Source organism: Microtus ochrogaster, unplaced genomic scaffold (assembly GCF_000317375.1).
Source record: "Microtus ochrogaster isolate Prairie Vole_2 unplaced genomic scaffold, MicOch1.0 UNK4, whole genome shotgun sequence".
In the NCBI taxonomy this organism is placed as follows: Eukaryota; Metazoa; Chordata; class Mammalia; order Rodentia; family Cricetidae; genus Microtus; species Microtus ochrogaster.
This window is the reverse complement of record NW_004949102.1, coordinates 17,643,974-17,659,440: the sequence shown is the minus strand read 5'-3', so window position 1 is coordinate 17,659,440 and position 15,467 is coordinate 17,643,974. Positions and strand designations below refer to the sequence as shown.

The window sequence follows — 15,467 nt, the reverse complement described above, 5'->3', positions numbered from 1 at the left end:
TGTGTGTGTGTGTGTGTGTGTGTGTGTGTGTGTGTGTGTGTGTGTGTTGCCCTAACTCTTCGGGATCTAGGGGTTGGGAGCTGGAAGGCCTGCATTATGTGTTACCTGACACAAAACCCGAGAATCAAGTTTTTACCAAGACCTTAGAGAAGAACTCTTATAGTAGTGTTATAGTCAATCTCTGCCATGATGTTCCTAAATCCAAACAATCTAACCAAGACTAAATATAAGGTAATAAACCTACATGGAGAAGTATTAGCTAAAATCTGAGCTAAAGAGAGAATGAACTTAACTAAAAATTAAATTCTATAAAAATGTAGACACCATAAGCAAAATAGAAGCAGCAGAATGATACACAGTCAGAAACCAGGTTGCTGCCTCATCTGTACTACCAGTCTGCAAGGACTGCTTCCTAGTGAGAACTACAGTTCTTGGAAAGCAAGGGATGGATCTGACAAACTCTCTAGTATTCTAAGTACATAAAAGTCATTCTATTACCAAAAAGGGAACAAACTCAAAGAGGAAAAGTATGGGGAAGGCAGAGGCTATTCCTGCTCCTCCGTGGATTTCTTTTTGGAGAACTGTGTTCCAGCTTACTTACAAAAGGGAGCTCTGCTGCACGGTTTCGATCCACAACTGTTTTCATCTTTTCTAGGGATTCATAATCATACCGACTGAGGTGAAACCCAAGTGCCCAGTATGGAGGCAGAGCTGGCCGCCCGATGAGCTGAAAGAAACACATGAAATGAAAGTCAGTAATGGTGTATGTATGCACATGGCTTACACAGGGTATCTTTCCGAATTGCTCTCTGCCTTAGTTTTAAGGAATGGCCTCACATGAACTTGGAGTTCGTGAATTAGTGACAGTATAAGTGACCGAGAAGCATCCCCCAAGGATTCTCCTGTCTCTGTCTCCCTGTTGTGAGATTACAGATATGCACCACTGCATCCAGCCTTTTACAGAACTGCTGGGCTTCTGAATGCAACTGCTCATATTCATGCTGCAAACCATCTTTTACCAATTAGTCCATCTCACAGCACATAACTTTTTAAAATAAAGGCTTTTTTATGCATTGGTTCAGAGTATAAAATAGATTCAGTTTTTCAGTGTATTGATTCATTAACATTATAATGTTAGTTAACTTTTATATCTCCCTTTTAGGAGTAAGGGCACACTTTGGCATCTCTGTATCTTCTTACATTTTTAGAATATAAAAACTTCATAAAGAAATTTCCCTTGAATATATGAGGTCTGTCCTATGTCTTATCTGTCATCTCTGGTGTATCTAGCTCACACATATGTGTTAAATTTACATCTCTTAAATGTTTGGTGTGTAGAATTCAGTCAAAGCCATGATTTCGTATTTACCTCTATATACTCTTGGACAACTTGCTCAGGTGTGTCCCCCAAGAACACATAGAAGTCCAGAATTCCCCCAATGGTGCGGTATGTGATTGCTGGAGTAGGCTGAAGGGTAATATCTTAAAAGATTAAAATAAACAAAAACAAAAATTGGGATTTGTTCTATCGAAACAACTACAAAGTTTATAGTCATAGACACTAACTACCTGAACTTTGTAAAGTGATTTTTAATGTCCCACATTTTGTAAACAAATTCTGACATATATGAGTGCCAAAATATGTATTCTGCAATAACCTTCAATAGCAGGAAACTAGAATATCCTGACTCTTGTGCCATAACCCAGGCTCTGTCCAAAGAATAACCAGGCTCACAAATGAATCCAGAATTAGTTAATGCAGCACAAAGCTTACTTGAGGCCGATGGCCTTGTTACTGAAACCCCTAGTTATTCAAGATCAGAACCCCTCAAAATAACTCAGCTGTCACATATCCATTCCATAAAAGCAACAATGAACATCAGTAGCTACTGTCACAAGAATGTAACATACCCCCATCTGTTCTCAGGTCCCATGTATCTTTCCTGATACTTAATTCTCCTGCGCATGCCTATTTCACCTTGCCTGCCACTGTTGAGAGTCTGCGCATGTCCGTTTCACTTTGCATGCCACTGGTGAGATTCTGCACATGCCCATTTCACTTTGCCTGCTATTGGTGAGATTCTGCACATGCCCATTTCACTTTGCCTGCTATTGGTGAGATTCTGCACATGCCCATTTCATTTTGCCTGCTATTGGCGAGATTCTGCGCATGCCCATTTCACTTTGCCTACTACTAATAAGGTGGTATAAAAGCTTCAAGTTGCAGCCTTTTAGGTACTCAACCCTGAGGACATCTGCCTGTATATTCTTTGCATATGCAAATAAACTGTCTTTTGCTTGCTGGAATCTTTCTGGCAGTTTAGTTTGCAGGCCCACAAGAATTATATCTAAGAGGGCAGAAGAAAAAAAAATCCCTCCGAACCCGTTGTTCTTATTCTCTACCTCGTTGTTACTGTGAATACACAGCCCAGCTAGACAGTCTGAAGTACTAGCCTCAGTGAAGAAGAGTCGCGGTAAAGCAGGTCAGAGACTGTATCGGAAGTGTCAAGTCCCACTTCGCTCCCATCACCCTCCTCAGAAGATGCCTCCTGGCCTTGCTCTGTGTCTAGTGTCAGAGGGTCTCAGAGGCTTCTGAATGTGCTCAGGTCACATAGGACTAAATCACACAGAGAACCTAGGACCTTGTAGCTTTCCCAACTCATACTTGTGATTTCTTTTAAAACCACCTGAAACTGGACAGTGTGTTCTTTTTGTCTGTTCTTGAGCTATTTGTGTTCTAGAATGATCTTGGATCACCTAGATTGCTTCTCAAATCAAAACGAAAATTGTGGTGAGGGGTTAGATCTTTCTTTCTTACTTACTCTTTAAATTATTGCAAACTGATAATGTCTATAAAAGAACATGATGCTATTATGAGAAGAAGACCTATGAAGATCTTTGGATGTTGAATTAATGCTTAGTCTCAATATCTATACTCATCTTGTATGGACATAAAAGGCTGTGTGGACCCCATCTTTAAATATCAATGATCGAATCCAATGATAATCGATTAGGAAAGTAAGTCTCAATACCCTAGTCCCACCAGCAACCCTGGATTTTGATCCATCTCTTCTTCCCCTGTGCTGAAATACTGGAACTGCCAGTTGAGATCACTTAATGTAAAACTAAGAGCAGTTCCACTCTGTGGGTGGAACCTGTCTCACAGCAGACTACAGGAAGAGTTATTCTAACTCTGTAATAACAAACAATACAAAGGAGGTCACCACGCTCAAGAGTTGAGAAGTCAGGGGAAAATCCTTTGCACACGGATCCCATGGGTAGCCAGATAGGGATGTCACAGCCGGAGAACACAGGCAGCCAGCCGTGCTTTAAACATTGTGAAAGGGTTCATTCCATTAACCATAGTGCTGTAAAGGGACTCTGATACATTCTGTGCTTGTTTGTTTAGGAATCGTCCTTGGTCCTTTACCCATGGCATTGCTGTTCATCAGAAACACCCCAAAGGAAAGTCCACTATTGTCTTCAAGGCACAGGAAGAATGTCTGCACACCGTACAAGTTATGTCCATTCTATAGGAAAACAATTAAAGAACAAACATTTACAATTAAACAATCTAAACATCATGGCCAATGAAGATGCCAATGAATTTTTTATGAGTTCAACTCTCTATTTAGAAGATGATAACAAGTGAGTTTGTGCTTTCTCAAACAATGCACCAACTCTGACAGTTCATCTACGTATATGGAGATCTTGACTTTTGTTAAAATCTGGAAAGATATGAATGCTGAAACTATTGCTCATAGAATCTCTCCTCTCAAAGAGGCCTGTCTGGTACTAACTTACTCTCATCTGCAAGCACAAGTGCTCTATCGAGTTTGATATAATCAGCATCCATACAGATGTCTAAGGGGTTGAAAGTCCACACCACCCCATGGTTGAAGCTCCAGATTGGGTCATGATCACCAGCTGCTTCTCATAAGCTGCGCTCTCAAAACATTTTCCATCTATCTGATGGGTATTTGGGTAGCGTGTTTTTAAATGAGACAGAATAGGGATAAGATGCTGTCTCCGCTGCCTGAAAAACAGTTTACCACAGGCTCTAGATTTTAGTGGGAAATTTATTGAGCCTTTCCTATGTTCCACTTGTTCTTTTAGATACTTTACATGTGTTGGCCATTTAGTCCTCACTACCGCCTATGAGTGTATGAACTCCGCTTTAAGTTTCATGCTCCACTGACTGAACTAACATTAACTAAACTAACCTGACCTAAGCCTCATTTTGTAGGTGAGGAACCAAGACCCAGAGGGGTGAAAACTTAGCCAAAATCATATAGCTGGTAAGCAGAAGATCTCAAAAGCCAAGCCAAGCAGTGTCACTTCTGATTCTCACTGCAATGTCATGTGAACCTCAAGATGAAGGTGGTGATATTAAGAGAAAAGGGACCAGAAAGCTTACCGCATTGGGGAATGTGTCCCTGGCAAACAAGGCCCAGGTCTTCCAATTCATGTCATGCTGGTACTGCTGGTGTACTTGTTCACCCAGACCATATACATTAGCGCTTGGCAGGCGACCGGAGAACTGCAGGAACTGCTCAGAAAACACGAGGGGCCCAATACTTGAGTCAAACCTGGACACAGGAAAGCACAGAAATGAGTGAGAAGGAGAGAAGGACACAAGGCTTAGACAAGGCCTCTTCCCAGATCACTGACTCCATAGTTCCTCTGCACATCTTCCTCTGACACTTTCCCATAGACACCAAGAGATAAAACATCACTAGGCCAGGTAGCACTGTGGTACGTACCTTACGTGTATTCCTTACACACCTTACCACAAGATCAGAGCACTGAACTTAAAACTGTTATGGACATTTAATAAGTCTTGAGTGGTGCTCATGTGGTTAGACAGACGGGAGAAAGGGAAAAGAATAGTGTTCAGACAGAAGGGAGTAAAGAGGAGGAAGACTTCACACCACTCTCACACACACACGTTTGGATCACAGTAAGGCCAGCAGCTTACACACTTCCCCTTATCATTACCGACCTACTCCCACCCGCAGGATAATTTCCCAAAACTCACAGCACGCGGTTGTTGCTTTTCCTGGTGACTTTGATGCTAAATGGCTGTTTCGAGACCTCCACTTGGTAGTTCAAGGGAGAAGCAGCAGTTCCGGTGAAGGACCGCACGTGCTCATGGGGCACCTCATACCTGCCCTTGGTTGAGTCAGTCAGCTGCGCAGAGAGATGAATAGAAACAAACTCTAAATGAGAACTTATCTATCTTTCAAAACTGTCAGCAGCCTTTTCAAAACCAGTGCTTCCTATGTAGATGGTCCTGGAAATTAGACACTCATCAATCTGGCATTACGTCTAAAGGAATGTGCTTGTTATATTGCCAGCTTTATATGTATGTCTGTTGAGCATATGTTAGTCTTTAAGTAGAGATACACTGTGATTCTGAAGACTATCTCTAGAAAATGCAAAGCCGTGGTAATGTTTTGATCTCTTTTACAATTCTCACAGTATCTAAAACAAATGAGTGGAAACTGGAAATTCATTGGCAAACTGTATGTATTGAGGAAGTCACCACATAAGCAAGAAGGCTATCAAAGGCCTTGACAAACAAAGGCCATATGACTACACCAGGGAGTGACACTTCCTTTAGCAAAATGTTCTTCGTTTCAGGAACTGCAGTTGTGAGGTATAAGAGTCCCTTTAAAAGATTTTTAAAAAAACAAACTACAACCTTAAAGTGGAAGCGGTTTGGCGTCTGGTACTCCGCTGTGAGCAGGATGTTTTCGATGTTGTTTCCAAACAGCGATGGAGAAGGCAAGTTTTTCAACTGGGCTATGAATCCTATCATGTAGAGGAGAAAGGGTTTTCAGAGATGGTTCTGTACATTTGCAAATATTGGCCACATAAAATTAAACTTCAGGTCAAAGGGGCAAACAGAAACCTTTATCTTCCAAAGAAGGGAAGATATAGATACGAATCCCCTCATACACACATCTCATTGTGGACTGGACCCTGAAGGTAATACTGTTAGTACTATATACAAAACTACACAACCCTCTTCTATAAGATCTGAGTGAAAACACAACCCCAAACTGCTAACTCATGCTACGTGATCAGGACGCATCCCATGTGGATCACACAGCTTTATGCTCTCAGTTGCTATTCCTTCTGAGTTATGTGCTCAGTACGTTACAGAGCATCTCGTACACTGACATCATCTTTTCAGTTAAACAACACTCGGACAGAGAATTAAGGCCTTGAAGAGTCCTACCCTTTCTTTACTCTAGGAGCCTTACCACAGTGGTGCCCACTGTCATCCTCACCCCAAAATGCTCATCATGATGCTCTTTTGTTTGGGGGTAGGAAGCATATTAGTCCACGAAGGTTGACATTAACTAGGTGACTTCTGAATCATGTTTATAAAATTGCAACAGCTTCCATTTCGTAAAAATTACACTAGAATAGGGTTGAAAGGAATCTTGGAGATTATTATTTTCTTATTCCACACCTTAAAAATAATGAACTTGGTAACCAAAATAATAATAATAATTATTTAATTTGTTTAAATTTAATTTGTTTCTGAGTTTCACAGATGTTTAATTTTATCATTAAATTTTCAGATAACTTGCATTGTCTCTACCTCCAACTAGTGGAAGGCAGCATCCCAGAACTTGAAGCTATAAACCCACCTGTTGATACAGAAATGGTATTTTATCCATAAGCATCTGTTATCCTAACAGATGAAGCTGTTAGGAGATGATAGCAAAGCACCTGACTTCAATTTCTGGGACAAATTGCTCAATTCGTGACAAAGTCATGAAGTGCACGAAAGTGAAGACAGATCTTTGCATGTGCACTGTGCTTGTGTAGCGTGGGAGTTTTATTGGACTCCTAGCAGTGGGAGTGAGATTGTCCCTGACTCTCTTGCCTGCTCTTGGAACCCTTTCCCTCCTGCTGGGTTGCCTTGTCCCGCCTTGGTATGAGGATTCACATCTAGTCTTATTGTTACTTAGTATGCCAAGTTTGGTTGATTTCACTGGAAGGTCTGTTCTCTTCTGAAGGGAAACAGAAGATCAGTGATCTAGGGGAGAAGGGAGTGAAGAGAGACTGGGAGGAGAGGAGAGAGGGGATGTATTGTATGAGAGAAGAATAAAGAAAAATAAAATAAAAATGTTTTATACAAAAAGAAAGAAAATACATAAATATTTATATATAAAAAATGAAGCCAGAAACAGAACACTGTCTGTGTATTCCTGAGGCAGAGGGTGATTACTGCTTGATGACAAAATAGGATCTAACCACTGATAAGAGCTATGCCCATTTCTGTCACATATATAGTGTGACAACAGGACAGTCTGTACTCTGTGCTACTGCGGGCGTCCTCTAGGATGGAGCCTAGCCTCCAGGTCTGGGGCTCCACCTTCAGCCTACCTGTACTTGTAAGCACAGGATCACTCTCCACTTGGTAGCCATGATCCTTGGAATAGTAGCAACGTACATTAGCAGCTCCCTGAAGATCCCAGCAGCAGCCACGCTGATCACATGTGTCCTGAAACAGAGGTTAGACTATTAACTCCATTTAGTTCATTGCATTTGAGGAAATACATATTAGTGCATTTGAGATTGTGATATCGGCAATTCACTTGTACAAATGAGACTTGACACCAAGAGGCAGAACTTCTCCAGTTCTCCTTGTCAGCACTCTTCTTAAGAAGTGGTGTAGGAAACATAATGTATGTCTTACACACAAAAGCTGACATATACCCTTTAAAATTCTAAACCATATTATATGTATATTACCAGTATTCAAAAATTATAAATGGAGCCTCATGCATAATTATCTAGAAAATGACAGAAACAGACTCTCTTCAGATACTTTCAACTCAAACCAGTCTTGATTTGACTTTATTTGTTGTTTATTTATTGTGTGTACAGTGTGGGGTGTCAGCATTTCTTTGGGATATCTGATTATAAACTAAAGATACTCAGAACAGCAAATGCAGAAGCAAAATGCAAGGTATAAAGTCAGGACAGATCGTGTCTAAGGGTGTCCCCAGGTCTACCTCCTTGGAACGCTCAGAAGGAGTAGGTGGAAAGACCATACTACTTTTTAAAGACTTGAGGAAGAATTCTGTTAAGTCTATATGTTACACATCTGTATATATGTTACACACATGTGACTACGTGTGTGTATGTATGTATGTGTGTATGTATGTATGTATGTATGTATGTATGTATATAAAATCTCAACTCCCCCAAAGGCAGAAAGTAATCTTTTCTTGACAAACCAAATAGGGTATAATTTTGCCTTAAGGAAGATGCCTGCCTATATCACAATTGATGTCTGAATCTAATTTTAGAGAAGCATTCAGAATAAACATTAAACAGTGCAGAGAAATCTTTCCTTGTATGAGTGGGCTTGGGGCTAGTGTCTCCCAGCTAGTAGGAAACAGTGGGGTGGCACTCGCGAGATTAGACCACAGGCAGAAGGTAGCCTTTGTCCCACTCATTCCCTTTCACTTTCTCTACTCGAGCACCTACTATGGAAAAAGCAAGCTGTTATGTCAGGGAAGGGGCCACATAGTGAGGAACTCGAGGCAGGGTTCTCAGTCCAACTCCACAGAGCAGCGTCATGAATAACCCACATGGGTACGCTAAAAGCATCCATGTGCTCTCAGAAGACTCCACCAGGGTGGGTTCTGAGAATCACAAAGGTGCGGTTACCCAGTCAAACCAAAGTCAACCAGACTTTCAGTAGAGAAAGCAAGAGAAAGCAGATTTGTTCCTGTAAGCCATTATCGTTGGGCTAATTTGTTGCATAGCAATAGATGAGTAATATATCCTGTCATCCCGCCTTACAGATATAGAACTCAAAGTCCATAGCATGAAGGGCTACAGATATGAAGCTCTGCTAAGGACTTCGTAACAACTGAGAAATCAAAACCACAAACTGTCTGTTCCTTTTTTCCTGTGTTCTGAGTACCACGAGACATGGGATAATGAAAACATGTCAATGTCTGGTGGGTGGCAAGGGAAAAAAAGGTGAGATGTATGAACAAATGCGTTTAGATGAATACTAATTTTTATAATGCTGGCCAATACAAATATCTGTTATTCAAAATACGTAGAACAAGAACAAGAAATGGTTTAAATTTCAGATTTCTTTTTAGACTTTTTCATATATTTATATGATAAAATTTTTTGAGAATAGAACCCTCTAAACACAGAGTTCACCTGTTTTTATATGTAATACATAACCTGAAGATGAAATACTTTTTGGATCTCCTCCCTCACCCCGTATTTTTACAGTACTGGTGTTAAACCTAGGACTTTCTGCATACTAGGCGAGCACTCTACCGCCCAACTACAACTCCAGGGTTTGTAAAATAGGCTTAAGTAATTTTCCCCATGAAACAATATTTCATTGTAGGAAGTTTTCCATGCAGCATCATGTCAGTACCCAGCACCTTTTAGATTTCAGAGCACCCAGGTCTTGGATTTCTAAAGTAGCATGCCCAATCTGTTTTGAACATGAAAACAAAATGGTGTCTATGAGGTTAATCTTCCTGTGGGGCCATTTTACTGTGATCTAAACTTTAATCCGCGGTTGTGACGTTGTTAATCTTCCTGTGGGGCCATTTTACTGTGATCTAAACTTTAATCCACGGTTGTGATATTGTTCAAAACTCACTCAGCTGATGCCTCGGGTTGCAGAGAAAAAAGGAAAAGGTGCTGGGAAGAACTTTAAGTGGGGTGGCTTTTATGTGTAACCAGAGTTCAATAATTTTTTTTTCGCTGAACTGTAAAGAACAAAGATCAGAGAGGCAAAAGTAGCGAGAGCATAATCGGTCTCTGTTGCTCAACTCAGAAATACCTGCTACTACGGTGGACCTGAGTAGAAGTAAGAAGTGAGAGAGACAAGGCAGGGTTCACAGGGAAGGCATGGGACACCTAGGAACAACTGCTGGGGAACGCTATCACGCCAGAACAGAGACATGGAAGGACAAAGGCACACGGAAAGAAAGCAGACTTCAGGCACAAAACACCAAGTTCAACATGAGGATTAAAGTTTAACAGACACTGCCCAAACAGTACAGAATGTCTAACTACTAATACAGCAGGGAGGGGAAACCAGGTTAGGGAGGAACCTTCCGTCCCAGTAGGGAAAGAAGGAGCCAGAGAGCGAGACACAAGCAGGAAGAAGAAATCCTTAGGAAAAGTAGTCCTGCCAGGTATCATGTGGCTTGACTACCTAGAGACATCGTGATGGGGGCTGGTGCTATGGCTCAGCATTCTCACAGCCCTCGCTTCAGTCCCTGGCACCCTGTTCCAGGCACTGTCACCTGTGCTTATAATACCAGCACTACAGTGACGAACTAGAAAAATCAGAATCCAAGGTCATCCTCAGCTACAGAGAATTCAAAGCCACACCATGCTGGATGCAGCAGACACTGCCTCAACAATAAATACATGGTGTAAACAAAGGCACAAGACTTGCAAATGTGTTGAACATTTTCTCTTCTATGTGGAATTAATGGGGAAACGGACATGAAATGAAAGGAAGCTTGTTAAGATATGAAGTGGGGAGGGCACAAGAGGAAGAACACTGAGAATATATACCAGGAAAATGCCACGTCGAAGCCCTGGGCTTTGTGCAATTAATGTGCTAAACAGGAAAAGAAATGTAATTATAGTTAGAGAAACAAATCAGTAGAAAACTCCCTATAGCGGACACAGCTAAAATTTAAGCTCACAAAGTCCCCGAAGACAAGCAAGTGAAACGAATGGTGTGTAAAAGACAGTATTCATATCAGACAAGGCTCCCCAAACTCAGTACTGGAGGTACAGGCTCCCCGCTGATATGAAGCCTGCAGTCCACACAGAACAAATCACAGGCCAGATATGACACATAGCCAAGAAAGAGAAAATATGTGGGGAAAATACTTCAAATCCCTGAATGAAATTGAGAGACAGCACATAATGGATAATTTTCAAGGCACACTCCTGAGTAACTAGGAGGAAATGTAGAAAAAAAATGTAAAGCAGTTTTACTTTTTAACACAATAGACATATATTCACTCCCAAGTATTCACAAGTATTTACATCAAAGAATTTGACCAAATTTAAATCAAAGTATTTTAAACAAGTGCATGTGTATTGAACACAGTTTTTTTTTCTTACCATTATCCCCTAAGCCACAGAGCATAACAGTTCTTTACCTACACTTAAATTAGAATAGACATCTCAAATTGTCTAAAAATGGCTAGAAGTGTAAGTATAGCAGTATACATGGACACATGGAGGTGCTCTATAAATGGCCCGCTAATTTATACAAGGCATTCAGCATCTGTAGGCTGTTCATTCATGGGGTCCTGGGTAAGTGTATTTAGGCTTTATCACCAACTCATAGATGACTGAACGCACAGATGCAGAGAAACCAAATTCTGAAACCCCCGTTTTAAAATAAAATCAATATCTACTCTGCCCAGCTCTTACCTGTCTTGACATTTAAGAGTGATAGAATTCAGAACCTGGAAACAACCTAGATGTCTCTGAAAGAAGTCAGAACCTGGAAACAACCTAGATGTCCCTCAACCTAAGAATGGATAACGAAATGTGGTACATTTACACAATAGAGTACTACTCAGTGGTAAAAAGTAATGATATCTTGAAATTTGCCGGCAAATGGAAGGATCTCAGGGAAAAAAAAAACAACATATTGAGTGAGGTAACCCAGATCCAGAAAGACAAACATAATATGTACTCACTCATAAGCGGCTTTTAGACATAAAGCAAAGAAAAAATAGGCTACAATCCACAACCCCAGAGAACCTAGACAACAAAGATGACCCTAACAGAGACATACGTGGATCTAATCTACCTGAGAAGTAGAAAAAGGCAAGATCTCCAGAGTAAATTGGGGGTCATGGGAGAGGGTGGAAGGGAAGAGAGGGGAGTGGAGAAAATGTATAGCACAATAAAAATAATAAAAAGTTAATAAAAAGAGAAAAGAGTGATAGAAAAGGAGAAATAAAGAAGTATTTCATATTACAAGTTGACTGAAAAGAAAAAGTAAAACTAGAACATAATGTTGTCAGTATTGACAGAAAGAGGTGGAGGTTGCTCTTCCCATTGAGTCTGACTGGCCTGTGACTGCACAATGCTGTTCCTGAGCCTGGCTAGTAAGAAGACAGGCAGGTTTGTCCCCCATCTCTTACAGCCCTGAGTTTTTATAATAGAAACTCAATTTCCCTACCCAATGATGAGACCTCTAAGAGTCTCTGCGACCTCATGAAGGGGGAAACGTACTCAAGTAGAAACATTCTCACAGCTGTTTTGGTCAAGGGGCCAGATACATGGGTGAACCCATCTTGAATCTCTTCACCAGCACAGATCAGTCACCAGGATAAGCCAGTAAGTTACCATAGCCAGCAGCACTCAGAATAGAAGAGATCAAGTCAAACCCAGCATGAGTCTCTACTCCATAAAATCATGAATGGCAATATGATCACTGTAATTTTGTACCACAAAACAATCCAGGCATAGCCACATGCACCAATGACTCCCGTGTTCTGGAGACAGATAACAGGACTGGGCTGTGTTGGTTACCGACCTGGTTTCAGGTTCAATGAGAGAACCTGTCTCCAGGGAATAAAGTGAGGTTGGTAGAACAGAGTCTGACATCCTCTCCTGGCATCCATACATATGCACCATACACAAGATTACATAAACAGAGAGGCCATGGTCTAAGAAAGCAGGGTGCAAAACAATGTTAGTGAGTCTTTTATGTTAAAAAGCAACCACCCCAGAGTTTGAGGGCTGCCAATGAGATGATGTTAAGATGTGGAACCCCTTAACAGCAGTGATCAAAAATGGATGTCTCTATCTCATGAATGGGATTCAATGCCTTTTCTGTTCTCTCCCTGTGAGGATGCAGCAAAGGGACCTGCATCAGTGTGACCATGAACTTCCCAGCATCTGGAACTATGAGAAGTAAATTTCTGTTTATCATAATTTACTCAGTCTTGAGTATTCTGTTACAGCAACACAAAATTTATGAAGACAATGATATTCAGTCAAACCCAGAGTCTGTGTTAGTCAGAGGGCTCGCAGTCATCCAGCACTTCACCGAATAGCTATGTCATTGAGCTAAGGGGTATAGTAGCCCAAGGTAACCTCAGGTCAGTGCGCTAGCGTTATGGGCTTCACATTGAAGACACTAAATATTTCTAGAGCTAGGACAATCTGATGTTGTGGGCAAAGCCGTGGAATGAGTGAATCTCCATAAAGAGCAGAAGTGTCCCATTTTCTAGCCAAAGCGGGAATTTTAGAAGTTAAAGTACCCAATTATAAAGGAATCCAAATTAATCTGTACTCCTCAAAACAGTCACTGGTCATTTGCATGCCCAGCAACTTTGCAAAAAAGTAAAAATAAACAAACAAAATCAATCCTGGGCTAGCAAGATGGCTCAACAGGTAAAAGCGCTTTCTGTCAAGTCTGATAACCTGAGTTCAATCCTTAGACCCCACATGTTAGAAGGAGAGAACCAATTCTTAGAAGCTGACCTCTGACCTCCCCATGTACACAGAAGCACATGAACACACAAACACTTACACACATAAAATAAGTAAACAAACGTTCAACGAAATAAATAAAATTAATCTTGAATGATGGAAATATGTTAACTATAGACTATTTTAAAATATGTGCATCTTGAGTAAGATATTAAAGGTTAACATGGCCACTTTATTCCATGTTATGTAAGATCTGAGAGCAGGTATTTTTAATATTTATTTATTTGTTGTGTATACAGCATTATGCCTATATGTATGCCTGCAGGCCAGAAGAAGTTTCGAGGTCTCATTATAGATGGTTCTGAGGCACCCATGTGGTTGATGGGAATTGAACTCAGGATCTCTGAAAGATCAACCAGTGCTCTTAACCTCTGAGCCATCTTTCCAGTGCCTGATAAGCAAATTTTAAAGAAATACACCTTCTCTGCTAGTCCATGATTCAGACTTTCAAGTCTCCAAATCAGATTATAAGGTATTTTCAGAGAACATGACCTTTGAAATCATAATTTTAAAGTTTTTAAGCAATGGGGGGAGGGAGAGGTAGGGTATGAATTTGGTAGGGAGATATGGGAGATCCAAAAAGAGTTGGAGCGAGGAATAAATATGAAAACTATACATGTATGAAATTTTCAAAGGTAAGAGAATATATCTTAAAAGCTGTTCATAATCCCAGAGGTTAGTGGTGTTTAATGATCACTACTTAGTGACTATGTTTATCTGAACACACTGTCTCACTAACTGATAAGGATTTGAAATAGCAGGCAAAGAAACGTGACATCTTTTTCCACGTTCCAGTTTCTTATCAGTGTATTTACGTGATCAAGTTTTATGACTTATCAACAAAGACAGTATGTTTGCTGATAGAATAATGAGCCTCCACCTAAAAATTACTCTGGGTGTACACAACATCAGTGCATAGCCATTAGTTGGCTCAAGGAATAGCCGTGAGCTACAAAGTCCCAGAAAGAGACTTGAGGTTGGGTCATGTTCAGATATGGGATCTGAGCACATTGGAGAAGTTGTGTTCTTGTCTGGGTTCTTAGTCTGCTGCTGCTTTGAGGAACTCTGGCTGGGCAGTACTAGTATATATTCTATAAAATATAAAAACATTTCTGAATATTGAAAGTTAGACTTTCTAATATCATAAGATTATCACTACTGTTTATGGAAAATTCATGTCAATTGCTTTCAGATTAATCATCTATCATAGTGATTTAGAGTATGCAGCTTATGTTAAGTCTGCAAATTTGTTCTCCCATGTGATCACAAAAACTCTAACCCTAAAAAATTAGAGTGTTTAAATTTATTATTTAATATCCTTTTCCTAAGCTAAATATCTGGACTTGAGCTAAATATTTCTGTTCTCTGCCATAAATAAAATCTGGAACTGGGGATAAAAGGCTCACAAAAGGGGGAGAAAGATGTCCTGTTTTATAAATGATAGCCTTGAAATCTCTGTCAAGATCTGTTTCTTAAACCTGCACATGGATTACAAAGGTATAAGAAGGTTAATCAGTCTCAATAATAGGACAAATTATTTGAACTTGACTTGATACTGATAAAAGTAGCAGTGTTGGGTATGTGCAGCTTTAATGCATGTGTGAGCAGAGGAGAGAAGAAATAATTCAGAGGAGATTCGAGGAGGTCCCAGGAGGAATGGAAGTCTAGCCATGGTGCTGGGAACGGATGTTAAAGGAAGGCAGCCATAAAATGACTCATTGTGACATTCTGCTAATCTCATAGACCAGGGTCATGCTCAGCCATCACCAGAAAAGCTTTCTCCTTCAATAGATGGGAGTAAGCTCAGAGAACCAGCTGGACAAGGTTCAGAAAATGAGAGAACTTGGAACACTCTGTCCTCAGGGGATGTGTCCATCAGTTCCCTTCCCTCAGTGCTCAGGGGATGTGTCCATCAGTTC

General features: G+C 40.6%; 1 protein-coding gene across 1 annotated transcript in view; it reads right to left on the bottom strand.

The window, feature by feature from the left end:
- Mgam (maltase-glucoamylase) overlaps window positions 1–15,467 on the bottom strand; it is a 109,348-nt gene that overhangs the window by 87,543 nt on the left and 6,338 nt on the right. Inside the window, exons 3-9 of the mRNA XM_026788554.1 lie at window positions 7,405–7,522; window positions 5,705–5,814; window positions 5,039–5,190; window positions 4,418–4,589; window positions 3,431–3,530; window positions 1,370–1,482; window positions 602–727 (exon numbers count right to left, since the gene is read on the bottom strand). Coding sequence (XP_026644355.1) covers window positions 602–727; window positions 1,370–1,482; window positions 3,431–3,530; window positions 4,418–4,589; window positions 5,039–5,190; window positions 5,705–5,814; window positions 7,405–7,522 — 891 coding nt within the window. The remainder of the gene's footprint in view (window positions 1–601; window positions 728–1,369; window positions 1,483–3,430; window positions 3,531–4,417; window positions 4,590–5,038; window positions 5,191–5,704; window positions 5,815–7,404; window positions 7,523–15,467) is intronic.